General features: G+C 34.9%; 1 protein-coding gene across 4 annotated transcripts in view; it reads left to right on the top strand.

Moving 5' to 3' along the window:
- TOPBP1 (DNA topoisomerase II binding protein 1) overlaps positions 1-27,525 on the top strand; it is a 71,228-nt gene that overhangs the window by 4,218 nt on the left and 39,485 nt on the right. For 3 of the 4 annotated variants that reach the window (XM_036850118.1, XM_036850121.1, XM_036850122.1), the window contains 8 exons: positions 282-425; positions 1,099-1,280; positions 2,516-2,712; positions 4,165-4,344; positions 5,069-5,229; positions 6,934-7,097; positions 7,246-7,496; positions 26,964-27,307. In XM_036850118.1, coding sequence (XP_036706013.1) covers positions 282-425; positions 1,099-1,280; positions 2,516-2,712; positions 4,165-4,344; positions 5,069-5,229; positions 6,934-7,097; positions 7,246-7,496; positions 26,964-27,307 — 1,623 coding nt within the window. The remainder of the gene's footprint in view (positions 1-281; positions 426-1,098; positions 1,281-2,515; positions 2,713-4,164; positions 4,345-5,068; positions 5,230-6,933; positions 7,098-7,245; positions 7,497-26,963; positions 27,308-27,525) is intronic. The other variant, XM_036850119.1, reaches the window with a different exon arrangement.

Genomic DNA, 27,525 nt, shown 5'->3' with positions numbered 1-27,525 from the left:
TTCAGAGATTAAAATTTTAATGGCAATTTTGAGTGAGTGTGGCTTTTGGAGCTTATTTCTTTTGATAGCGTGCATTGTTCGATTTGCTTGTGTGTGTATGTTAACGTGTGGTGTGTCTGAGAAATTATATAATGGTTATTTTTTTTTCTTGTAACAATTTGGTGGTTTTTCTGCAGTGGTCATCAACTTCTGTAAAGAATTGGTAAATACAGTATTACAAAATGTAATTTTATAAGACTGGAGGTCTTTTTCTACTTAGTAAACGTTCTCTGTTTTTGTAGCTTGGCTGCAGAATTGTTGGTCCTCAAGTAGTCATATTTTGTATGCACCACCAACGATGTGTCCCAAGAGCTGAACATCCAGTTTATAACATGGTTATGTCTGATGTAACCATATCTTGTACAAGCCTGGAAAATGATAAAAGGGTAGGTGTTGCGGTATTGAGTGGAATATGGTCAATATGTATGTATTATATTTCCACACTTAACTTTTCACTGTGTAGGGGATATTTTGAAAGACCTTGCACTTGGTGTTTATGACCAATAACCAAGTCAAGATGACAGTGTATATCTTATTTTATTTTTTAATAAATTGAATACAGTGGAATCTTTTATTGCAGACTGGCTAGTTGAAGTTTTTTGTTTTGATTTAAAAAGGAAACTCACTTTTTTCCCTGTGTAATTTTCCGTTTGTTTTTGAGTCACATTTTTCCACCATAGTTACTTAATCTTTTAAAAAAGGATTGAGATTTACATGTATGTTTTTATATATTCTATATATAATTTGTATATTTTTAAGTATCAATATGTATGTAGTATATTAAAATATATAGTGTTTACTGTAGAACCAACATAGTTAAATTCATGGAGTTGCAAAAGATAAATGTAGGAAAATAATGTATATAAAGGTAATTATTCTAAAATTTATACTTTATCTTCCAAAAAGTAATTTCATTAATTATTTAACTTTATAGTGGTAAGAAACATTTGTGCATTCAAGCTAACAACAACAAAAGGTGCTTATGGGATATTGTATAAAAAAATGGAAGACATAGTGTTTGTTTCAGCATTAATAATATATTTTCTTTTGGGGCTACAGGAAGAAGTTCATAAATACGTACAAATGATGGGTGGACGCGTATACAGAGACCTTAACATATCAGTAACTCACCTTATTGCAGGAGAAGTTGGTAGCAAAAAGTATTTAGTTGCTGCAAACCTGAAGAAGCCTATTTTACTTCCTTCTTGGATAAAAACACTTTGGGAGAAGTCACAAGAGAAGTAAGAAAGATATTCAGATATTTTCTAGATTTGAATAAACGATACATTCAATCATTTTGGCACATTGTGGGTTTTCATAGGGGAGGTTTTATGGTATCCTCTTTGGATTTGTTATTTGGGGACAAAAATAGGATCATTACTCTTCTCTCCAATGAAAACAAAAGATAATCTACAAGCTCTTATTATCAAGGTATAAGTTGATAGGTGGAATGGGCTATCGGCTTTAGTATTAGCTACAAGGTAAGAAATGCTTTGATAATAAAATGGTTTTCAGAAGTAAACATTTATAAAATAGTTGAGAAAATCAGTGTGGCAACTGTAGCTTTTATGCTGCGTTTATCCTTCAGTACTGTGTCAACTTGTTAAGATGGAGAGTAAATTTTAGCCACTTTGGCATTTGTATTCCCTCCCAAAAGGGACATATTTAAGGTTGAATATAAACACATATAAGCCATTAACTGAGATGTGATCATTCAGTAAACATTAACTGAGCCCATTTTATGTACCTGGCCTGAGTTAGGCATCAGATGTAAGTGGAGAGCAAAACAGGACAGCATCCCTGCCCTCATGGAACTTAGAGCCTATTTCAAAGGATAGAATTGAGTTTCCATTAGAATTAGATTAACAACCAATAAGTCAAGGTACCACTCTTTGAATTAAACAGGCATTTTCCAGTCTTCCTTTCAACACCATCTAGCACATCCTAAACACGTCTCCACGTTAGCGCCCTCATTCCTAGCCTGTTTCGTCAGCACATCGGCCTAGCATGGCAACAGAATGATAATGATATTTTTGTTGGCATTCTGCCAAAAATCATTCCTTATTATTTGTATAGTATAATGGAAGAATTAAAAGTCTGTTTTTCTAGTAAGCAACCAAAGAACCTTTGGGTTTTTAGGTAGAAATTTAGACTTATAATTTTGGAAAATGAACCACTTTGACCAGCATGGATTTACAGTTAATGAAATACATATTTTCCCGTAAAACAGTTTTATTTGAGAGACTCTGAAACATTAGTTTTTATTAGAGACATGGTTTGAGTTAGATGAGCAGTTAATATCATTTGAAGTGTGTTTGTCAGTTTCCCTTTTGTTAATAATGATTAAAATCCTAAAAAATGAGGAAAGCATTAGTGATATTTCTGTTGTTTGTCATTATTCTTCTGGTAAAATTTAAACTATCTGGTATATTTAATATGTTAATGTTTTTTCTTTTTCATTGTTTGTTTTCCCCAGAAAAATAGCTAGATATACCGATGTAAACATGGAAGACTTCAAGTGTCCTATTTTTCTTGGTTGTATAATCTGTGTCACTGGCTTACGTAGCTTAGACAGGAAAGCAGTTCAGCAACTCACAGTTAAGCATGGAGGTCAATACATGGGACAGTTGAAAATGAATGAGTGTACACACCTCATTGTGCAAGAACCAAAAGGTAAAACTGTTTCCCAAATGAACAAATGCAACATTTTCTACTATTTAACATTTTAAGATCATTATAGAATACCTTTTACTTCTGACATGTCATAAATCTGCTATGATTTTTTTTCTTGCAAACATAGTTTGGTTTATAATCTTCAGAAAAATTACATGACTTCCCAAGTCTTTATCAGGTCATTGAATAAATATTAAAAAACAAAAATTTCCAGTGGTGTTTTATCTAAATTTATTTTCAGATCTTTTGTTTTTGTTTTTTTTTTTAAAGTCCCCACACGGTTACCCAGTACTTAAGAAATGAGAGATTTGGATGAATAACAAGAAAGCTAATAGATGTCGCTAAATTACATTTCTTTCTAATTATAAATTTTAAAGGCTTGGCTTGTTTTTAATTGAATGAATCAACCTTACTCAATGAACTACAGGTTTTAACTTGAAGATGCACCTTGCAGAACATGAGACAACTAAAAGAAGAAAAATATATTACCAAGAAGAAGAATTCTTTAAAATTGCAGTTAATTTTGGTGTTCTATAACCTTTATTCTGGAGAATATTTTTTTACCAGTACTCTTAAAATATATAAAAATTGATAAGAGCAGAGTTTTATTAATATTTTTATTATATCTTTTTATATCCATACTGTGTTTTATTAAGCTCCCTAAATAAGTAAAATTAGGGGAAAAAATTAAAATCAATTAATAATTGTCTTTAAGTGAGAACTTTGGGTATGGCCAATTATGATATTGAGTAAAGTTGATAACTGCTATTGGTTTTCTGAATCTGAAGACAGTACATCTCTCAGCTCTCAAGAATGTCAAAGAAACCTTTCTTGTTGTTTACTATATATTGTCCTCAGTTTCTCTATACCATTTCAAAATACATTGTGTTAAAAAGTTTTTGTAAGGTAATAAAAGATACGTAGTTTTAATATGACTTATTTAACTATTTGCCTCTCTATCCTGGACTTCAAGTAGAATCCTGTTGACATAGGAGTAGTTTCTTGAAAGTTGGTGTTTTTTATATTGCAGACATTTATAATTTTCACGGTTATTTTATACAGTTTATTAAACCACATAGTTCTGTGAGTTATCCCCATGTTACAGATTAAGAAAATGGTTTAAAGAATTTAAATGATGGAGGCTGTACTCAAAAATATTGAGTTACCCCACAGTTGCCTCTGTCTCTGTGCAGTTTTGTAAAAGATAAACCCCCTCACATAGCATGTGTATTTAACAACACATAGAAAATATAGTTGAGCAATAACCTAATATATTACCTTTTAATACACTGTATAGCATACTGTTAAAAGTAAGAGTAATTGCTGGTAACTTTAATTTTGTCCCAGGTAGATTTTTTTTATAACCTGTCATTTAAATATTTCTGCAAAGATTTTAATGGTTTGCATTTCTCTCTCTCTCTCTCTGTTGCTCTTTCTTAATGAACATAATAGGTCAAAAATATGAATGTGCCAGGAGATGGAATGTACACTGTGTGACTGTGCAGTGGTTTTTTGACAGTGTTGAGAAAGGTTTTTGTCAGGATGAATCCATATATAAGACAGAGCCTAGACCAGAAACAAAGACTATGCCTGATACTTCAACTCCTACTGGCCAGATCAACACAACTGATAGTAAGTTTCTTTCGGATTAAAGTAAACAATCAGTTTTAAGACAGTCAGTTTTCTGTGTAAGAATTGATTTGTTAATAGGATCAGGGAGATACAGTAGGGAATTCCATCTTTTCTTGCTATGCTTCCAGGTATAATTGTATAATAAAATAACCAAATTGTATTAAAAATTAGTTCAGAACTCCTGATATTTCTTTTTATAATGAATGCGAACTTTCATACTCTCATGTAATGCGCAAGATTATTAAAGAAATTAAGAATATTAATAAAGACTTAAGAGAATTAATTTTTTAAAACTTGACTGGCATGCAGGTATTAGTACATTTTCTTTATTAGTTTGCTGCAATTGTTGTAGATCATCTATTCATAAAAATTTAAAACCATTTCTGTTTTGGAGGTATTATGTTGGCAATTTAACAAATGTTATAAATTTTTTTTCAAATGTAACTTTCCTGGACCTTAAAGCCAGCAACTTCAGATTTTTATTGGAAGCAAGTCACTATTAAGAGAATGTATTAAATATATTTTCATTTAAATAAGATATGAGCCTTAATTAGTTTCATTTTCCCTTTTCATACTTTGCCACCAAGATTTCAGTAAAAGCATTTGAATCTTACTTTAGAAATTGTTCATGGCTCTTTTTGTACAAGAAAAGTTCATGTGTAGGAAAATATGTAATCACAATTATTTTATCTCCATAAATTACATCTTTGTTTTTAATATGTAGGTCGTACTCTTTCAGATGTCAGTGATATTTCCAACATCAGTGCAAGTTGCATAAATGAATCGATATGTAGTTCAGTTCTTAATAGCAAAGTGGAGACTACACTTGAAAATCTGGATGTCAGTGCATTTGAGGCACCTGAAGATTTATTAGATGGTTGTCGGGTATGTCTTTATCATGTAATAAATGCAGTAAGTGATAATATACTTTAGTACTTGTAGCTTCACTTTGAAGACCCTTCAGAGTTGGGCTTGTTCCTAATTTACATAAGCCCTCCACTCTAGCTAAGCAGATGCACTCATTAGACCATGTCTATCTTTTAGCTATTAGGGGCTCTCTGCCTGGGATGTACCTTCATCTCTCATCCATTAAAAGTTCATATCATTTTTTTCAACTCTTCTCTGAACCTTCCTAATAACTACCTTAATCTTTCCATCTACTGTGTTTTGAGAGCATTTAGTTTCTGAACCACTTAATGGATTTTTATTTATAGCTATCATTTATTAAGTGTTTATAATATGATAGACACTGTGCTAATTATTTCATATACATTGTTGATACGTTTTATATATAATCCCATTTAATTCCCACAAATAACTCTAAAACAGATAATATTGAGACTGATACTTAGAGGATTGAAGTTCCTGTTCAGAATTTCACAGACATTAAGTAGCCAGACATCTACTCCAAAGCCTATATTCCTAACCATTAGGTGCACTGCTTTGTTTAATATCTCTTGGGCTATTTTATTTTTTAGTGTCTGAGTAACTATCTTATAAGTGCCTTTGATGGGATCATCATATATATCTTCTAGAACTGAATACTTAATATATTCTTGCTTGGAGAATCAATAGGCTAAGCATTAATTCTAGAGTAGCAAAGATTTAACTTTATTGTTAAGGAAATTGGGCAAATTACCTTCCTTTCTATACTTTTAAAACTTACCAGTTTACTAGCAGAACAGGAAGTGTGTTGTATAATCTTTTATCTAGACTATACTAATTCTGGATATGACTTAATTATTCTTACAGAAAAACATATGATTCCTCATTTTTGTTAAAGTGTATTCTAGTGATGGAGGTTATTTAGTTTGGGATATAAATGCAGTTAGGAATAGATTGGTCATTAAGAAGTTTTTTAAAGACACGTTATGTAAAATAGAGTTGAAGAAGATTGTTATATTGATTAAATTGGTTTAAATATATACATAACCCCATCCGTGCCTCAAAAAGTATATATATACATATTGATAGTTAAAAATAAGTTACTGCTTACGTATCATCCTAAGCATTCTGCTTAGCTCTTTGACTTAAATTTTCTTGTTTAATCAACTCTGTGAAAAAGATATCTCAGTATATAAGTAAGAAAATTGGTTTAAAGAGTCTGAGTATCTTGAGGTGGTCATGTGGTTAATCATTGGCAGCTGAACCAAAATTTAAACCTAGCTTTTCTGAATTCAAGTGTTCAACGCCAGTTTATTTCTGTAATTACTTTAAAATTTAAAAGTGGTAAGACCAATTTAAGAAGCTACCTGATTTTAGAAATTGCTATGCACTAATGTTCAGAAGATAATTGAATTATTCTGGCTTCTATTTTATTTAAAGCCTCAGAATACTTATCAAGTAGTGTCTACTGTAAAGGGTAATAATGCTATGGGATTGTGAAGAAATGATAAAATTTAAGAATACTTTAAAATTCAAACCTTCAGAATATACTTCACTTCTTAATGTATCTTAAAATGTAAACAAGAGTTGTCTTATTTACACACAATGGATTTAGATATATGCTTTTAATAAATAGGTTTCTATTGAGAGAAATAAGCCATTTTAAATATATTAATCTAAAGTAAATGTTTTCTTTCTTTGCAGATCTATCTTTGCGGTTTTAGTGGCAGAAAGCTAGATAAACTGAGAAGACTTATTAACAGTGGAGGTGGAGTTCGTTTTAATCAGCTCAATGAAGATGTAACTCATGTTATTGTGGGAGATTATGATGATGAATTGAAGCAGTTTTGGGATAAATCAGCCCACAGGTTTTGTCAGTTTTTAATTCAAAGCAATTTCTACGCTGTAATAATTTTTTTTAAATTGCATGTCCCGGCAATTATGTAAACTGCATGGCAAGTGGGATTGTGGTCTTTATAGTTTAAACTAATATATAACTATGTACTATTTTTGTAGGCCTCATGTAGTGGGAGCAAAATGGTTGCTAGAGTGTTTTAGTAAAGGTAATATGCTTCCTGAAGAGCCATATATCCATGCTAACTACCAGCCAGTGGAAATTCCAGTTTCAGATCAACCTGAAAGTAAAACAACCCTTTTAAAAAGGAAGAACAGCAGCTTCTCTAAGAAAGACTTTGCTCCTAATGAAAAGCATGAGGAAGCTGATGAAGATCTGCTCTCTCAATATGCGACTAATAACCCAACCATAGGTAAGAAAGAGTGATTAGTGTTTACAGTCATTAAAATATTTTGGTAGCAGAATACATACATATGTGATTTCTGCCAGGTTCTCTAGAATTTACTTAAACTTACGTTTTTCTTCCCTTGAAGTTTTATGTGTGTTACTTCTTTTTTTTAAACAGGCAAGGCTAAGGGATTCTGGACCTTCTGACTCCCTCTTCTCTCTTCAACTCACTTGTTCCTCTTAGATCTGTTTTATACACAGGCATCACTTGGTTTGTGTGAGTTTGTAACACCCTGAGGTTTTATTTTAATCTTGTAACAAATGCCTCTTACTTGGTAATTGTGCTCTTTGATGGGTATAATGCTGCACTGTAGACTACCATCTCAGGATGTAGTCTTCTCAGTGTGGTAAGCAAAATTGCCAGTAAAGAGTTGTGGGCAGCATTTCTTAGTTTTTTATTCTTTATACTTTGTTATTCTTCTCTCCTTTTGGCTTGTTCCCGCCCCCAACCCTTTTTTTTTTTTTTTTCTGTTGTGGTTTTATTTTACCTTGTTGCAGTTGTTTCAATTATAGTTTTATTTTTCCTCATATATTTTTTATCTTTCTAATTGTATTTTGTTTTTTATTCTCTGATATTGTACTGCTCCGTCCCTTCCCTTCCCTCCCCTCCCCTCCCCTCCCCTTCCCTCCCCTCCCCTCCCCTTCCCTCCCCTCCCCTCCCCTTCCCTCCCCTCCCCTCCCCTTCCCTCCCCTCCCCTCCCCTTCCCTCCCCTTCCCCATGAGGCTTACGGAATCTTGGTTCCCAGGCCGGAGGTCAAGCCCAAACTCCTGTGGTGGGAGCTCTGAGTTCAAACCACTGGACTAACAGAGAACATAAGACCCCAGGGAATATTAATTGGAGTGACACCTCCCGGAGGTCCTCATCTCAGCATCAAGACCCGGCTCTATCCAACTGCCTGCAGACTCCAGTGCTGGACGTCTCAGGCCAAACAACCAGTAAGACAGCACCACCCATCAAAAAAAAAAAAAAAAAATGACACAACAAAAAAACATGTTGCAGATGATGGAGCAAGGTAAAAACCTACAAGACAAATAAATGAAGATGAAATAGGCAACCTACCTGAAAAAGAATGCAGAGTAATGATAGTAAAGATGATTCAAAATCTCAAAAACAGAATGGAGAAAATACAAAAAAATTTATCAAGGATCTAGAAGAACTAAGGAGCAAACAAACAGTGATGAACAACACAATTACTGAAATTAAAAATACTCAAGGAATCAATAGCAGAATAATTGAGGCAGAAGAACGGATAAGTGAGCTGGAAGATAAAATGGTGGAAATAACTGCCAGGGAGCAGAATAAACAAAAAAGAATGAAAAGAATTGAGGACAGTCTCAGAGACCTCTGGGACAACATTAAACGCACCAACGTTCGAATTATAGGGGTACCAGAAGAAGAAGAGAAAAAGAAAGGGACTGAGAAAATATTTGAAGAGATTGTAGTTGAAAACGTCCCTAACATGGGAAAGGACATAGTCAATCAAGTCCAGGAAGCGCAGAGAGTCCCATACAGGATAAATCCAAGGAGAAACACGCTAAGACACATGTTAATCAAAGTATCAAAAATTAAATGCAAAGAGCAAATATTAAAAGCAGCAAGGGAAAAGCAACAGATAACATACAAGGGAATCCCCATAACGTTAACAGCTGATCTTTCAGTAGAAACTCAGCAAGACAGAAGGGAGTGGCAGGACATGTTTAAAGTGATGAAAGGGAAAGACCTACAACCAAGATTACTGAACCCAGCAAGGATGTCATTCAGATTCAACAGAGAAATTAAAACCTTTACAGGCAAGCAAAAACTAAGAATTCATCACCACAAAACCAACTTGACAACAAATGCTAAAGGAACTTCTCTAGGCAGGAAACACAAGAGAAGGAAAAGACCTACAATAACAAACCCAAAACAATTAAGAAAATGGTAATAGGAACATACATATCGATAATTACCTTAAATGTAAATGGGCTAAATGCTCCAACCAAAGGACATAGACTGGCTGAATGGATACAAAAACAAGACCCGTATATATGCTGTCTTCAAGAGACCCACTTCAGACCTAGGGACACATACAGACTGAAAGTGAGGGGATGGAAAAAGGTATTCCATGCAAATGGAAATCAAAAGAAAGCTGGAGTAGCAATACTCATATCAGACAAAATAGACTTTAAAATAAAGACTATTACAAGAGACCAAGAAGACACTACATAATGATGAAGGGATCAATCCAAGAAGAAGATATAACAATTGTAAGTATTTATGCACCCAACATAGGAGCACCTCAGTACATAGGGCAAATGCTAACAGCCATAAAAGGGGAAATCGACGGTAACACAATCATAGTAGGGGACTTTAACACCCCACTTTCACCAATGAACAGATCATCCAAAATGAAAATAAATAAGGAAACACAAGCTTTAAATGACATTAAACAAGATGGACTTAATTGATATTTATAGGACATTCCATCCAAAAGCAGCAGAATACACTTTCTTCTCAAATGCTCATGGAACATTCTCCAGGATAGACCATATCATAGGTCACAAATCAAGCCTTGGTAAATTTAAGAAAATTGAAATCGTATCAGGTATCTTTTCCAATCACAATGCTATGAAACTAGGTATCAATTACAGGAAAAAATCTGTAAAACATATAAACACATGCAGGTTAAACAACACACTACTAAATCACCAAGAGATCACTGAAGAAATCAAAGAGGAAATCAAAAAATACCTAGAAACAAATGACAATGGAAACACGATGACACAACACCTCTGGGATGCAGCAAAAGCAGTTCTAAGGAGGAAGTTTATAGCAATACAATCCTACCTGAAGAAACAAGAAAAATTTCAAACAAACAGCCTAACCTTACACCTAAAGCAATTAGAGAAAGAAGAACAAAAAAACCCCAAAGTTAGTAGAAGGAAAGAAATCATAAAGATCAGATCAGAAATCAGTGAAATAGAAATGAAGGAAACGATAGCAAAGATCAGTAAAACTAAAAGCTAGTTCTTTGAGAAGATAAACAAAATTGATAAACCATTAGCCAGACTCATCAAGAGAAAAAGGGAGAAGACTCAAATCAATAGAATTAGAAATGAAAAAGGAGAAGTAACCACTGACACTGCAGAAATACAAAAGATCATGAGAGATTACTACAAGCAACTCTATGCCAATAAAATGGACAACCTAGAAGAAATGGACAGATTCTTAGAAATGCACAACCTGCCAAGACTGAACCAGGAAGAAACAGAAAATATGAACAGACCAATCACAAGCACTGAAATTGAAACTGTGATTAAAAACCTTCCAACAAACAAAAGTGCAGGACCAGATGGCTTCACAGGCGAATTCTATCAAACATTTAGAGAAGAGTTAACACCTATCCTTCTCAAATGCTTCCAAAATATAGCAGAGGGAAGAACACTCCCAAACTCATTCTACGAGGCCACCATCACCTTGATACCAAAGCCAAACAATGATGTCACAAAAAAAACTACAGGCCAATATCTCTGATGAACATAGATGCAAAAATCCTCAACAAAATAATAGCAAACAGAATCCAACAGCACACTAAAAGTATCATACACCATGATCAAGTGGGGTTTATCCCAGGAATGCAAGGATTCTTCAGTATACACAAATCAATCAATGTGATACACAGTATTAACAAATTGAAGGATAAAAACCATATGGTAATCTCAGTAGATGCAGAAAACTTTTGACAAAATTCAACACCCATTTATGATAAAAACTCTCCAGAAAGTGGGCACAGAGGGAACCTACCTCAACTTAATAAAGGACATATATGACAAACCGACAGTCAATATCCTTCTCAAAGGTGAAAAACTGAAACCATTTTCTCTAAGATCAGGAACAAGACAAGGGTGCTCAGTCTCACCAGTATTCAACATAGTTTTGGAAGTTTTACCCACAGCAGTCAGAGAAGAAAAAGAAATAAGAGGAATCCAAATCAGAAAAGAAGAAGTAAAACTGGCACTGTTTGCAGATGACATGATACTATACATAGAAAATCCTAAAGATGCTACCAGAAAACTACTGGAGCTAATCAATGAATTTGGTAGAGTAGCAGGATACAAAATTAATGCACAGAAATCTCTTGCATTCTTATATACTAACGACGAAAAATCTGAAAGAAATTAAGGAAACACTCCCATTTACCATTGCAACAAAAAGAATAAAATACCTAGGAATAAACCTACCTAAGCAGATAAAAGACCTGTATGCAGAAAACTATGAGACACTGATGAAAGAAATTAAAGATGATACAAACAGATACACCATGTTCTGCTTTGGAAGAATCAACATTGTGAAAATGACTACACTACCCAAAGCAATCTATGGATTCAGTGCAATCCCTATCAAACTACCAATGGCATTTTTCACAGAACTAGAACAAAAAATTTCACAATTTGTATGGAAACACAAAAGAACCCAAATACCCAACGCAATCTTTAGAAAGAAAACCAGAGCTGGAGGAATCAGGCTCCTGGACTTCAGGCTATACTACAAAGCTACAGTAAGCAAGACAGTATGGTGCTAGCACAAACACAGAAATATTGATCAATGGAACAGGATAGAAAGCCCAGAGATAAACCCCTGCCTATAATGGTCACCTTATCTTTCATAAAGGAGACAAGAATATACAATGGAGAAAAGACAACCTCTTCAATAAGTGGTGCTGGGAAAACTGGACAGCTACATGTAAATGAATGAAATTAGAACACTCTGTAATACCATATACAAAAATAAACTCAAAATGGATTAAAGATCTAAATATAAGGCCAGACACTATAAAACTCTTAGAGGAAAACATAGGCAGAACACTCTATGACATAAATCACAGCAGGATCCTTTTTGACCCCCCTCCTAGGGAAATGGAAATAAAAACAGAAGTAAACAAATGGGACCTAATGAAACGTAAAGCCTTTTGCACAGCAATAGAAACCATAAACAAGACGAAAAGACAACCCTCAGAGTGGGAGAAAATATTTGCAAATGAAGCAGCTGACAAAGGATTAATCTCCAAAATATACAAGCAGCTTATGCAGCTCAATATCAAAAAACCCCAATCCAAAAATGGGCAGAAGACCTAAATAGACATTTCTCCACAGAAGATATATAGATTGCCAACAAGCACATGAAAGGATGCTCAACCTCACTAATCATTAAAGAAATGCAAATCAAAGCTACAATGAGGTATCACCTCACACTGGTCAGAATGGCCATCATCAAAAAATCTACAAACAATAAATGCTGGAGAGGGTGTGGAGAAAAGGGAACCCACTTGCACTGTTGGTGGGAAAGTAAATTGGTGCAGCCACTATGGAGAACAGTATGGAGGTTCCTTAAAACACTAAAAATAGAACTACCCTATGACCCAGCAATCCCACTACTGGGCATATACCCTGAGAATACCATAATTCAAAGAGTCATGTACAACAATGTTTATTGCAGCACTATTTACAATAGCCAGGACATGGAAGCAACCTAAGTATCCATGGACAGATGACTGGATAAAGAAGATGTGGCAATGTATACAATGGAATATTACTCAACCATAAAAAGAAGCAAAATTGAGTTATTTGTAGTGAGGTGGGTGGACCTAGAGTCTGTCTTACAGAGTGAAGTAAGTCAGAAAGTGAAAAATACCGTATGGTAACACATATATGGAATCTTAAAAAAAAAAAGGTTCTAATGAACCTAGGGGCAGGACAGGAATAAAGACGCAGACGAAGAGAATGGACTTGAGGACACAGGGAGGGGGAAGGGTAAGCTGGGATGAAGTGAAAGAGTAACATTGACATATTTACACTACCAAATGTAAAATAGATAGCTAGTGGGAAACATCTGCCTAGCACAGGGAGATCAGCTCTGTGCTTTGGGTCCACCTAGAGGGTTGGGATAGGGAGGGTGGGAGGGAGACGCAAGAAGGTGGGGGGTATGGGTATATTCGTATGCATATAGCCTATTCGCTTTGTTATACAGCAGAAACAAACAATATTGTAAAGCAATTATACTCCGATAAAGGTGTTAAAAAATTTATTATGAAGTATTTAATACATCCAAAAACATATAAAGAATAATTTAATGAGTAACCTTATACTACTAATCTAGCTATTAGAAAAAATAAAATATTCTACTTGGTCAAAATTCTCCTGTGAACCCCTTCCCATTTTCTTTGTGGTTTACAACGTGTATATATCTGTAAGTAATATATACACTACTTTGTTTTGTGTGTATTTTAACTTACATAAGTGATACATGGTATGTACTCTTTTGCTATCCTAACCTCAGCATGAGAGATATTCATCTCATCCAAGTAACTGGTTATGAATGTACCACACTGGTATATGAACATACCACAGTTTATCTATTTTCCCACCTAAGGATATTTTTATTGTGTTTTTTTTGGTTTTGCTTTGTTGTTTTGCCGATACAGTACAAACCGTACTGCTGAGATTGTTCTTATGCACGTCTCTGTGCACATGAGTAAGAATTTTTCTAAGGTGGGCATGGCTGATTCCTGGGATATGTACGTCTTCCACTTTCTTACATAATGCATGTTGCTTTCTGAAGTGTTTGTTCTAGTTTACCACTTTATACTAGAACAATAGTAAGGATTCCTGTTGCACATCCTTTCAACATTTCGAATTTCCCATAAGACTTGAAATTCTTATTAATTTGATGGCTGTAAAGTGGGATCTCATTGTGGTTTTAATTGTATAACTGATTGCTAATAAGGTAGAGCATCTTTTTGAGTGTTATTTGACGAATATTTTAAAGTAGTTGGATTTTTCAATCTGTTATTTTGTGGTTTGTGGTTTTCTATTTTATACAAGTTTTCCTATCTGAAGGTCATAAAGTTATTTTTATGTATATTTTTTAGAAGTCTTAAAGTTTTGCCTTTCTTTCCACATTATGTCTTCAGTCCACATGGAGTTGATTTTTGTATTTGATAAGAAGCGTTCAGATTATCCATGTGGATAATCACTTGTTTTCAAACTTTTTATTGAATAGGCCATCCTTTCTCTACTGATTTGCACTGCCGCCCCTGTCATTTATTAAGGGTCTGTTAAGTGGGGATCTGTGTTTAAGCTTTTTATTCTGTTCCATTGAGATACCGCACTGATAAACCATCTTATTATAATAGCTTTGTGTAATATGTTTTGATATCTGAAATAAAAGGACTCTCCAATTTTCTTTACAAAAGTGTCATACCCTTTCTTGGACCTTTGCTTCTAATATTTAAAATTAGTTTGTCAGTTTGCATAAATCAGTATGGGAATTTGGTTGGGATTGTATTGAATTTATAATTTGGAGCAGAATTGACATCTTTACAATGAAAAGATCTTCCTTTCCATGAATATAGAATATCAGCATACAGTTTTATCTTTTTTAATGTTTTTCAATAAAGTATAACTACATTCATAAGATCTTACACATGCTATGTTAACAACTATTCCTAATTTTTTGTTTTCTATTTATGTTCATTTGTTCTTTTTGATATTTTAATTCTTATGTCTTAAAATTACATTTTTGAACTGTTTGCTGGTATATAAGAATGAAATATTTTTAATATTAGATCTCATATTTAAACTTTTCTATAGAACATTTTGGATATTGAGTTTTTAAAAATTGTGGTAAAATATGCCTAACATAAAATTTACCATTTTAACTGTTCTTAGGTGTACAATTTAGTGGTACTACATTCACACTTATTGTGCCACCATCATTACCATTCATGCCAGAACTTTTTTATCTTCCCAAACTGAAACTTTATAGCCATTAAACAGTAACTCTGTATTCCTCCCTCCGCCCAGTCCCTGGCAACCACCACTCTATTTTCTGTCTCTATGAATTTGACCATTCTAGGTAGCTCATATAAATGGACTCATACAATATCTGTCCTTTTGTGTCTGGCTTATTTCACTTAGCATAATGTCCTCAAGTTTCATCCGTGTTTTAGCATGTGTCAGAATTTCATTCCTTATTAAAGTTGAATAATACTTCATTGTATGTTGGAATTGTCTGTTCCTTTCTGTTGATGGACACTTGAGTTTTCTCTGTGGTTGGCTATTGTAAATAATGGTGCTGTGAACGTTGCTGTACAGATATCTGTTCAAGTCCCTGCTTTCATTTCTTTTAGATATAGTCCCAGAAGTGGAATTGATAAGTCATATGGTAATTCTATGTTTAATTTTTTGGGAAACCACCTTGCTGTTTTCCACAGTGGTGTACCACTTTACATTCTCACCAGCAATGCACAAGGGTTCCAGTTTCTCTGCATCCTCACCAACATATTGTATTTTCTGGGGTTTTTTAATAAATATCATCCTAATGGGTATGAAGTGGTATCTCACTGGTGGTTTTGATTTGCATTTCCCTGATGATTAGTGACGTTGAGCATCATTTCATGTTTTTATTGGCCATCTATAAATCTTCTTTGGAGAAATGTTTATTCAATTGGGTTGATTTTTTTTGTTCCTGAGTAGTAGGAGTTCTTTATATATTTTGAATACTGATCCCTTATCAGATATATGATTTGCATATATTTTCACCCATTCTTTGCCTAGCCTTTTCACCCTGTATTCTTTGATGGACAAAAGTTTTAATTGTGATGAAGTCCAATTTATCTATTGTTTTCTCATTGCCTGTGTTTTTGGTGTCATAATTAAGAAATCATTGCCAAATCTAACATAATGATGCTTTTCTTGTATGTTTTCTTCTAAAAGTTTTGTAGTTTTTATTCTTTAGGGCTTTGATCTGGGTACTATGTACTTTTCCTGTGCTCATTAGAATTATCATATGGTTTTTTCTCCTTGATGTGGTAAATTGCATTAGTAGATTTTACATTGTTAAATCAAGTTTAAATTCTTCTGGATATGATACATTCATCTTTTTTTTACTGTGTTCAGTTTACTAATATTTTATTTAGGATTTTATCTATTCAGTGTGATATTGGCCTATAATTTTCCTTTTCCTGTTGTCTTTGTTGGGTTTTGTTATTATTGATAAAATGGATTGGTGAGTTACTTTTTTTTTTTTTTCTTTAATCTCAGTTTGTGTAAGATTGGAGTTCCCTTATACTTGAATGTGTGATGAAACTCATCTGTCTAACGGCCTGGTGTTTTTTTGTAGGAAGATTTTATAGTACAGATTTATTTAATGGATATGAAACTATTTCATTGTTCTGTTTCTTCCTGAATAAATTTTGGTAAGCTATATTTTCTAGGAGACTTAAACACCAGTTTTATTAGTCTTTTTAACAAACCAACTTTGATTTTTGTTTTTGTTTCATTAACTTATTGTCTTATTCTTTTTTTTCTTCTCTTTTTTCTTCTGATTTCTTAAGTTGCACAATTTGTTTTTTTGTAGTCTTTTTATCTAAGTGTTTATGTCAATAGATTTCTCTGAAAGTACTAACTCAGTTATATTTCAAAAGATCTTTTATGTAGCATTTTTGTACTTGTTCAAGTCTAAATATATTCTAATTTTACCATATCTTTGGTCTATGAGGTGTTTAGGAAGTGGTTTTCATAAATGTTCTTCTGTGCCTCAGAAAAATAAAGTGTACTTGTCATCTCCTTTTGCAGGGTGGACTTGGTGGTAGTGGTGGTTGATTGGGTTTTGCTCGACATTTTCACTGAAGGCATTTCCCTTTAGGGTTTCTGAGTGGTAAGCTATACTCTGCCCCACCTCTAATTTGTGTGAGACCAAAGGCTTGACTCTTATCCCTCTATGTGATATCCTTAAATTCTAAGGGTATAGGGTCACTGCCAAAATAGATGGTAATCGTTAGCTTTAGTAATCACTTAGTGATCTGAATTCATGCTACTACTTCATTTTTAGCCCTTGAGAATTTCCCTTGCTTTCTTGCAAACTCAGCTATGTATTTATAAGGATACCTTTAATATTTCATCCTGTATTTCAGGTGTTTTTAGTGAGTGGGTTTTGAATGTCTAGCCTACCATATTTCTAGAAGGGAACTTTCAGTATTCTTATTTTTTTATCCTCACTATTTCTCTTCACGGTGTACTGCAGAATTGACTTTTGTCAGACCACTTGCTCATGCTTTAGTAGTGTATCATATCAGATCATCCTAATTTTTTAGGATGTTCTAGTATAAAGAAGCCACAGATTGACTGGAAGTAGTTTTATGCATTATCCTTCAACAAGGGTGCTTGCTGGAGGCAGGCAGTTCTTTCTCAAACCTTCCTTTCTAAAGCAGCTAGTAGTCTACTGACTTTTAAAGGATTTAGTGACAGTAAATCTCAGTGAATCCCCAAGCACCTAATTTAGAAGAATGTAATCAAGTATTTTACAATTACTTCTTAAAACAAAATTACTTTTGATTTGAGAGAGCTTTTTCAATAATAGGCTTGTCAAAAAGCCTATTATTATTCAGTAGTCTGTTGGGCTACCGAATGACATCTATTTGAGAAAGGGTTTTATTTCTAAAATAAATGGGAAGAACTACTGTAGAACATGTTAATTTATTCTTTTTTTTTTTTTTTTTATAAATCAATAGCTTTATTTATTTATTTATTTATTTTTGGCTGTGTTGGGTCTTAGTTCCTGTGCGAGGGCTTTCTCCAGTTGCGGCAAGCGGGGGCCACTCTTCATCGCGGTGCGCGGGCCTCTCACTATCGCGGCCTCTCTTGTTGCAGAGCACAGGCTCCAGACGCGCAGGCTCAGTAATTGTGGCTCACGGGCCCAGTCGCTCCGCGGCATGTGGGATCTTCCCAGACCAGGGCTCGAACCCGTGTCCCCTGCATTGGCAGGCAGATTCTCAACCACTGCGCCACCAGGGAAGCCCCCATGTTAATTTATTCTGAGTCTTTAATAACTTCAGGGTTTTACTTATCATTTATAAGAACTTAGTATTTCTAGTTTGTTCTTATAGTAGTCTAAAATTCCCCTGGGCTTCTTCCTTCTTCCCATCTCACCACCTATATATAGACATCAAACAAAGTTGTTTTTTTCCTCCTAGATGTGATTGTGAACAATTTTAATGGCAAAATATTTTGTTTTTACATTTTATATTAGAAATATCTATTTTAAAAACTACTTTCCAAAATGTTTTATAGTATCATGTCACCTTTATTTCCATCTAAGCTTATTCATCCTCATACATCTCTATAAATTATAAATATACTGTTATCCCTTATTCCTTATAATATGAAACTGAGGGTCATAGAGTCTCCTGACTTACTGATCAGTAATGCTCTAGACAAAACTGCTTCTTCAGAGTTGTCAGTAAGAGCAATTTAAATACTTGTATTAAGTAGGAATTAAAGTATATATAAACAGTAATTAGTTTAAAAGTGGAAACGGTCATGTCTATTGGAGATGAAATAGAAATAAGAAGATGGCATTATAACATAATGTTATGGACCCTGGAGTCAGACAGACTTCAGTTTATATCTCATTTCTGCCACCTAATAACTGTATGACTTTAGGTAAGTTACATAACCTCTTTAAGCCTGGTATTCTTCTTGAAGAAAGGGTATAGATACAGCAATAGAACGAACCTAATAGTATCATGACCATTAATTACATGCATGTAAAGCACTTAGGCACAGTGCCTATGTAAATAAATGTTAAGAATCCTTGAATAGCTTCCAGGCTTGTTGGAATCCCATGAAGCAGGGCTTGGCAAACTGTTTTTGTAAAAGGCCAGACAGTAAATATTTTGGGCTTTGCCAGCCACATTCTCTCTCTGTCACACATTCTATTTTGTTTTGTTCTGTTTTTGCAACCATTTAAAAATGTAAAAACCATTAATACACAGGCCATGGGCCCACTTTGGCCCCTAGGCTGTAGTTTGCCTATCTCTGCTGTAAGGCATTACTCTTCAACACAGCACCACTAGAGTTTTCAAAAACATACTAAGTTTTTACCCCTTAAACTTTTAGCATTGATTTCATAATATTTATTACATATTAGGAACTGCATTTTCTTTTTTTTTTTAAACAGCAAGTCAGTAGAGCAACTGCTCCTAATCTCTTTATTTTTTTTTAATTTAATTTTATTTATTTTATTATACAGCAGGTTCTTATTAGTTATCCATTTTATACATATTAGTGTATACATGTCAATCCCAATCTCCCAATTCATCACACCACCACCCCCCGCCACTTTCCCCCCTTGGTGTCCATACGTTTGTTCACTGCATCTGTGTCTCATTTTCTGCCCTGCAAACCAGTTCATCTGTACCATTTTTCTATATTCCACATATATGCGTTAATATACGATATTTGTTTTTCTCTTTCTGACTTACTTCACTCCGTATGACATTCTCTAGATCCATCCACATCTCTACAAACGACCCAATTTCGTTCCTTCTTATGGCTGAGTAATATTTCATTGTATATATGTACCACATCTTCTTTATCCATTCATCTGTCAATGGGCATTTAGGTTGCTTCCATGTCCTGGCTATTGTAAATAGTGCTGCAGTGAACATTGGGGTGCATGTGTCTTTTTGAATTATGGTTTTCTCTGGGTGTATGCCCAGTAGTGGGATTGCTGGGTCATATGGTAATTCTATTTTTAGTTTTTTAAGGAACCTCCATACTGTTCTCCATAGTGGCTGTACCAATTTACATTCCCACCAACAGTGCAAGAGGGTTCCCTTTTCTCCACACCCTCTCCAGCATTTGTTGTTTGAAGATTTTTTGATGATGCCCATTCTAACTGGTGTGAGGTGTGATACCTCATTGTTTTGATTTGCATTTCTCTAATAATTAGTGATGTTGAGCAGCTTTTCATGTGCTTCTTGGCCGTCTGTATGTCTTCTTTGGAGAAATGTCTATTTAGGTCTTCTGCCCATTTTTGGATTGGGTTTTTTTTTTTAAATATTGAGCTATGTGAGCTGTTTATATATTTTGGAGATTAATCCTTTGTCCATTGATTCATTTGCAAATATTTTCTCCCATTCTGAGGGTTGTCTTTTCGTCTTGTTTGTAGTTTCCTTTGCTGTGCAAAAACTTAAGTTTCATTAGGTCCCATTTGTTTATTTTTGTTTTTATTTCCATTACTCTAGGAGATGGATCAAAAAAGATCTTGCTGTGATTTATGTCAAAGAATGTTCTTCCTATGTTTTCCTCTAAGAGTTTTATAGTGTCTGGTCTTACATTTAGGTCTCGAATCCATTTTGAGTTTATTTTTGTGTATGGTGTTAGAGAGTGTTCTAATTTCATTCTTTTACATGTAGCTGTCCAGTTTTCCCAGCACCACTTTTTTTTTTTTAATCAGTCATCAATTTTATACACATCACTGTATACATGTCAATCCCAATCGCCCAATTCAGCACACCACCATCCCCACCCCACGGCAGTTTTCCCCCCTTGGTGTCCATACGTTTGTTCTCTACATCTGTGTCTCAACTTCTGCCCTGCAACCCGGTTCATCTGTACCATTTTTCTAGGTTCCACATACATGCGTTAATATACGATATTTGTTTTTCTCTTTCTGACTTACTTTACTCTGTATGACAGTCTCTAGATCCATCCACATCTCAACAAATGACTCAATTTCGTTCCTTTTTATGGCTGAGTAATATTCCATTATATATATGTACCACAACTTCTTTATCCATTCGTCTGTCGATGGGCATTTAGGTTGCTTCCATGACCTGGCTATTGTAAATAGTGCTGCAGTGAACATTGGGTGCATGTGTCTTTTTGAATTATGGTTTTCTCTGGGTGTATGCCCAGTAGTGGGATTGCTGGGTCATATGGTAATTCTATTTTTAGTTTTTTAAGGAACCTCCATACTGTTCTCCGCAGTGGCTGTACCAATTTACATTCCCACCAACAGTGCAAGAGGGTTCCCTTTTCTCCACACCCTCTCCAGCATTTGTTGTTTGTAGATTTTCTGATGCTGCCCATTCTAACTGGTGTGAGGTGATACCTCATTGTAGTTTTGATTTGCATTTCTCTAATAATTAGTGATGTTGAGCATCTTTTCATGTGCTTCTTGGCCATCTGTATGTCTTCTTTGGAGAAATGTCTATTTAGATCTTCTGCCCATTTTTGGATTGCGTTGTTTGTTTATTTAATATTGAGCTGAATGAGCTGTTTATATATTTTGGAGATTAATCCTTTGTCCGTTGATTCGTTTGCAAATATTTTCTCCCATTCTGAGGTTTGTCTTTTTGTCTTGTTTGTGGTTTCCTTTGCTGTGCAAAAGCTTTGAAGTTTCATTAGGTCCCATTTGTTTATTTTTGTTTTTATTTCCATTACTCTAGGAGGTGGATCAAAAAAGATCTTGCTGTGATTTATGTCAAAGAATGTTCTTCCTATGTTTTCCTCTAAGAGTTTTATAGTGTCCGGACGTACATTTAGGTCTCGAATCCATTTTGAGTTTATTTTTGTGTATGGTGTTAGGGAGTGCTCTAATTTCATTCTTTTACATGTAGCTGTCCAGTTTTCCCAGCACCACTTACTGAAGAGACTGTCTTTTCTCCATTGTATATCTTTGCCTCCTTTGTCATAGATTAGTTGACCATAGGTGTGTGGGTTTATCTCTGGGCTTTCTATCTTGTTCCATTGATCTATGTTTCTGTTTTTGTGCCAGTACCATATTGTCTTAATTACCATAGCTTTGTAGTGTAGTCTGAAGTCAGGGAGCCTGATTCATCCAGCCTCGTTTTTTTCCCTCAAGAGCACTTTGGCTATTCGGGGTGTTTTGTGTCTCCATACAAATTTTAAGATTTTTTGTTCTAGTTCTGTAAAAAATGCCATTGGTAATTTGATAGGGATTGCATTGAATCTGTAGATTGCTTTGGGTAGTATAGTCATTTTCACAATGTTGATTCTTCCAATCCAAAAATGTGGTATATCTCTCCATCTGTTTGTTTCATCTTTAATTTCTTTCATCAGTGTCTTATAGTTTTCTGCATAAGGTCTTTTGTCTCCCTAGGTAGGTTTATTCCTAGATATTTTATTCTTTTTGTTGCAGTGGTAAATAGGAGTGTTTCCTTATTTTCTCTTTCAGATTTTTCATCATTAGTGTATAGGAATGCAAGAGATTTCTGTACATTAATTTTGTATCCTGCAACTTTACCAAATTCATTGATTAGCTCTAGTAGTTTTCTGGTGGCATCTTTAGGATTCTCTATGTATAGTATCATGTCATCTGCAAACAGTGACAGTTTTACTTCTTCTTTTCCAATTTGTATTTTATTTCTTTTTCTTCTCTGATTGCCGTGGCTAGGACTTCCAAAACTATGTTGAATAATAGTGGTGAGAGTGGACATCCTTGTCTTGTTCCTGTTCTTAGAGGAAATGGTTTCAGTTTTTCACCATTGAGAATAATGTTTGCTGTGGGTTTGTTGTATATGGCCTTTGTTATGTTGAGGTAGGTTCCCTCTATGCCCACTTTCTGGAGAGTTTTTACCATAAATGGGTGTTGAATTTTGTCAAAAGCTTTTTCTGCATTTATTGAGATGATCACATGGTTTTTCTTCTTCAATTTGTTAATGTGGTGTATCACATTGATTAATTTGCATATATTGAAGAATCCTTGCATCCCTGGGATAAATCCCACTTGATCATGGTGTATGATCCTTTTAATGTGTTGTTGGATTATTTGCTAGTATTTTGTTGAGGATTTTTGCATCTATATTCATCAGTGATATTGGTCTGTAATTTTCTTTTTTTGTAATATCTTTGTCTGGCTTTGGTATCAGGGTGATGGTGGCTTCATACAATGAGTTTGGAAGTGTTCCTTCCTCTGCAATTTTTTGGAAGAGTTTGAGAAGGATGGGTGTTAGCTCTTCTCTAAATGTTTGATAGAATTCACCTGTGAAGCCATCTGGTCCTGGACTTTTGTTTGTTCGAATATTTTAAGCCAAAGTTTCAATTTCATTACTTGTGATTGGTCTGTTTATATTTTCTATTTCTTCCTGGTTCAGTCTTGGAAGGTTATACCTTTCTAAGAATTTGTCCATTTCTTCCAGGTTGTGCATTTTATTGGCATAGAGTTGCTTGTAGTAGTCTCTTAGGATGCTTTGTATTTCTGCGGTGTCTGTTGTAACTTCTCCTTTTTCATTTCTAATTTTATTGATTTGAGTCCTCTCCCTCTTTTTCTTGGTGAGTCTGGCTAATGGTTTATCAATTTTGTTTATCTTCTCAAAGAACCAGCTTTTAGTTTTTTTGATCTTTGCTATTGTTTTCTTTGTTTCTATTTCATTTACTTCTGCTCTGATCTTTATGATTTCTTTCCTTCTGCTAACTTTGGGTTTTGTTTGTTCTTCTTTCTCTAGTTCTTTTAGGTGTAAGGTTAGATTGTTTATTTGAGATGTTTGTTTTTTCTTGAGGTACGATTGTATTGCTATAGACTTCCCTCTTAGAACTGCTTTTGCTGCATCCCATAGGTTTTGGATCGTCATGTTTTCATTGTCATTTGTCTCTAGGTATTTTTTGATGTCCTCTTTGATTTCTTCAGTGATCTCTTGGTGATTTAGTAGCGTATTGTTTAGCCTCCATGTGTTTGTGGTTTTTACGATTTTTTTCCCTGTAATTGATTTCTAATCTCATAGTGTTGTGGTTGGAAAAGATGTTTGATACGATTTCAGTTTTCTTAAATTTACTGAGGCTTGATTTGTGACCCAAGGTGTGATCCAATATGGAGAATCTTCTGTGCGCTCTTGAGAAGAAAGTGTAATCTGCTGTTTTTGGATGGAATGTCCTATAAATATCAGTTAAATCTATCTGGTATACTGTGTCATTTAAAGCTTGTGTTTCCTTTTTAATTTTCTGTTTGGATGATCTGTCCATTGGTGTAAGTGAGGTGTTAAAGTCCCCCACTGTTACTATTTTTATTAATTTATTTATTTATTGTTGGCTGCATTGGGTCTTCGTTGCTGTGCGCAGGCTTTCTCTAGTTGCGGGGAGTGGGCTACTCTTCGTTGCGGTGCGTGGGCTTCTCATTGCGGTGGCTTCTCTTGTTGTAGAGCATGGGCTCTAGGCGTGCGGGCTTCAGTACTTGTGGCACGTGGGCTCAGTAGTTGTGGCTCACGGGCTCTAGAGAGCCGGCTCAGTAGTTGTGGCGCGCGGGCTTAGTTGCTCTGCTGCATGTGGGATCTTCCTGGACCAGGGCTGAAACCCGTGTTCCCTGCAGTGGCAGGCAGATTCTTAACCACTGCACCACCAGGGAAGTCCCCCCACTATTATTGTGTTACTGTCGGTTTCCTCTTTTATAGCTGTTAGCAGTTGTCTTACGTATTGAGGTGCTCCTATGTTGGGTGCATATATATTTATAATTGTTATATCTTCTTCTTGGATTGATTCCTTGATCATTATGTAGTGTGCTTCTTTGTCTCTTGTAACAGTTTTTGTTTTAAAGTCTATTTTATCGGATATGAGTATTGCTACTCCAGCTTTCTTTTGATTTCCATTTGCATGGAATATCATTTTCCATCCCTTCACTTCCAGTCTGTATGTGTCCCTAGGTCTGAAGTGGGTCTCTTGTAGACAGCATATATATGGGTTTTGTTTTTGTATCCATTCGGCAAGCCTGTGTCTTTTGGTTGGAGCATTTAATCCATTCACGTTGAAGGTAATTATTGATATGTATGTTCCTATGACCATTTTCTTAATTGTTTTGGGTTTGTTTTTGTAGGTCCTTTTCTTCTCTTGTGTTTCCCACTTAGAGAAGTTCCTTTAGCATTTGTTGTAGAGCTGGTTTGGTGGTGCTGAATTCTCTTTGCTTTTGCTTGTCTGTAAAGCTTTTGATTTCTCCATCGAATCTGAATGAGATCCTTGCCGGGTAGAGTAATCTTGGTTTTAAGTTCTTCCCTTTCATCACTTTAAATATGTCATGCCACTCCCTTCTGGCTTTTAGAGTTTCTGCTGAGAAATCAGCTTTTAACCTTATGGGAGTTCCCTTGTATGTTATTTGTCGTTTTTCCCTTGTTGCTTTCAATAATTTTTCTTTGTCTTTAATTTTTGCCACTTTGATTACTATGTGTCTCAGCGTGTTTCTCCTTGGGTTTATTCTGTATGGGACTCTCTGTGCTTCCTGGACTTGGGTGGCTATTTCCTTTCCCATGTTAGGGAAGTTTTTGACTATAATCTCTTCAAATATTTTCTCGGGTCCTTTCTCTCTCTCTTCTCCTTCTGGGACCCCTATAATGTGAATGTTGTTGCAATTAATGTTGTCCCAGAGGTCTCTTAGGCTGTCTTCATTTCTTTTCATTCTTTTTTCTATATTCTGTTCCATAGCAGTGAATTTCACCATTCTGTCTTCCAGGTCACTTATCTGTTCTTCTGCCTCAGTTATTCTGCTATTGATTCCTTCTAGTGTATTTTTCATTTCAGTTATTGTATTGTTCATCTCTATTTGTTTGTTCTTTAATTCTCCTAGGTCTTTTTTAAACATTTCTTGCATCTTCTCGATCTTTGCCTCCATTCTTTTTCCGAGGTCCTGGGTCATCTTCACTATCATTATTCTGAATTCTTTTTCTGGAAGGTTGCCTATCTCCACTTCATATAGTTGTTTTTCTGGGGTTTTATCTTGTTCCTTCATCTGGTACATAGCCCTCTGCCTTTTCATCTTGTCTGTCTTTCTGTGAAAGTGGTTTTAGTTCCACAGGCTGCAGAACTGTAGTTCTTCTTGCTTCTGCTGTCTGCCCTCTCCTAATCCCTTTATTTTTAAACCAGGACTTTTCCAGTGTATAACACCCTGCTAGTGTTGGAAGGTCTCCTGCAGAGGCAGGGAGTAGCTATGTCTCACCGTGAGGACTAGGACACTGGCAGCAGCTGCATTTTCATTATTGACATTTATATTTTAAAATAGCTATGCTTTGTTCTTCTACTACCCATTTATTAGCCAACTTTATCCTGAAATGAAATAGTTGAGACTGTTGGGTCCTTGATCAGTTGTTGTCTTAAGAATCTATATAGAAGCTAAATAGCTCCAATTTCATTATGAAACTTTTTAGAAATTTTTGAAAGAGAAGTAACCATAATTCTCTTATTATTGCATTTATTCAGTTATTTCCATGTGATGGCCTTGACCACTTAGGCCTGTTGCTTCCATTTTTTCCTTAATGATATTTTCTTAATTCTGTTATGAATTATCTGAACTAGTTTCGGAACTCAAACAGGCCCATGGAGTTACTGGAGCTTCATAATTTTCAACTAATTAGAGTTTTCTAGTACACTAGCAATACTTAGAATAGTAACATGATTGCTGTTGTTCTAGGATAGTAATACTGATAACACTCCTGGGAACCCAAAGAATGGGATGGTTCATATTCTTTCTTCATTGTATACTTATAAAGCCTTAGTTTTATATGTGTAGTCACAGTTCTCAGGTTCCATGTTACCTTAATATCCTTACTAGGAAATAAACTTTATAAAATAAACTACCTGTTAGAAAACATTTCTTTTTCTGTTCCAGTTGAAGTTGCGAAGTCTGAAGTTGGGCCCTTTAATGATTCTGCTCATGTGGAGCCCCCTGATGATTCTACTCATATTTCTCTGCAAGAAGAAAACCAGTCTTCCGTCAGTCATTGCCTCCCTGATGCTTCTACAATTACTGAAGAAGGTTTATTTAGCCAAAAGAGTTTTCTTGTTTTAGGTTTTAGTAATGAAAATGAATTTAATATTGCAACTATCATAAGAGAAAATGCTGGAAAAATTGTGTCACTTCAGAGCAGAGTTGTTGCTGATTATGCTGTGGTTCCTCTGCTGGGGTGTGAAGTACAGGCAACTGTGGGAGAAGTTGTTACAAATACGTGGCTGGTAAGAAAACACTGTAGCAGTTGAAATGTAGTATTGAAGGATGTCTGAAACTAAGAGTACACGTTTATTTCTTAGGCAGTTCAGTTTCAGTAAATTGGTATTTGGGTTTGAGCACTGTCTGGATTTTGCTTTTAGCAAAGGAAATTGTAAATAATAAACTATGCAACCTTCTTGGTCCTAATCCTGGTAGAATAGAGGGGCCACACTAGCAGTGTTCC

Source organism: Balaenoptera musculus, chromosome 4 (assembly GCF_009873245.2).
Source record: "Balaenoptera musculus isolate JJ_BM4_2016_0621 chromosome 4, mBalMus1.pri.v3, whole genome shotgun sequence".
NCBI lineage: Eukaryota > Metazoa > Chordata > Mammalia > Artiodactyla > Balaenopteridae > Balaenoptera > Balaenoptera musculus.
The sequence above is the reverse complement of the archived record's forward strand: the minus strand, read 5'-3'. Positions and strand labels throughout refer to the sequence as shown.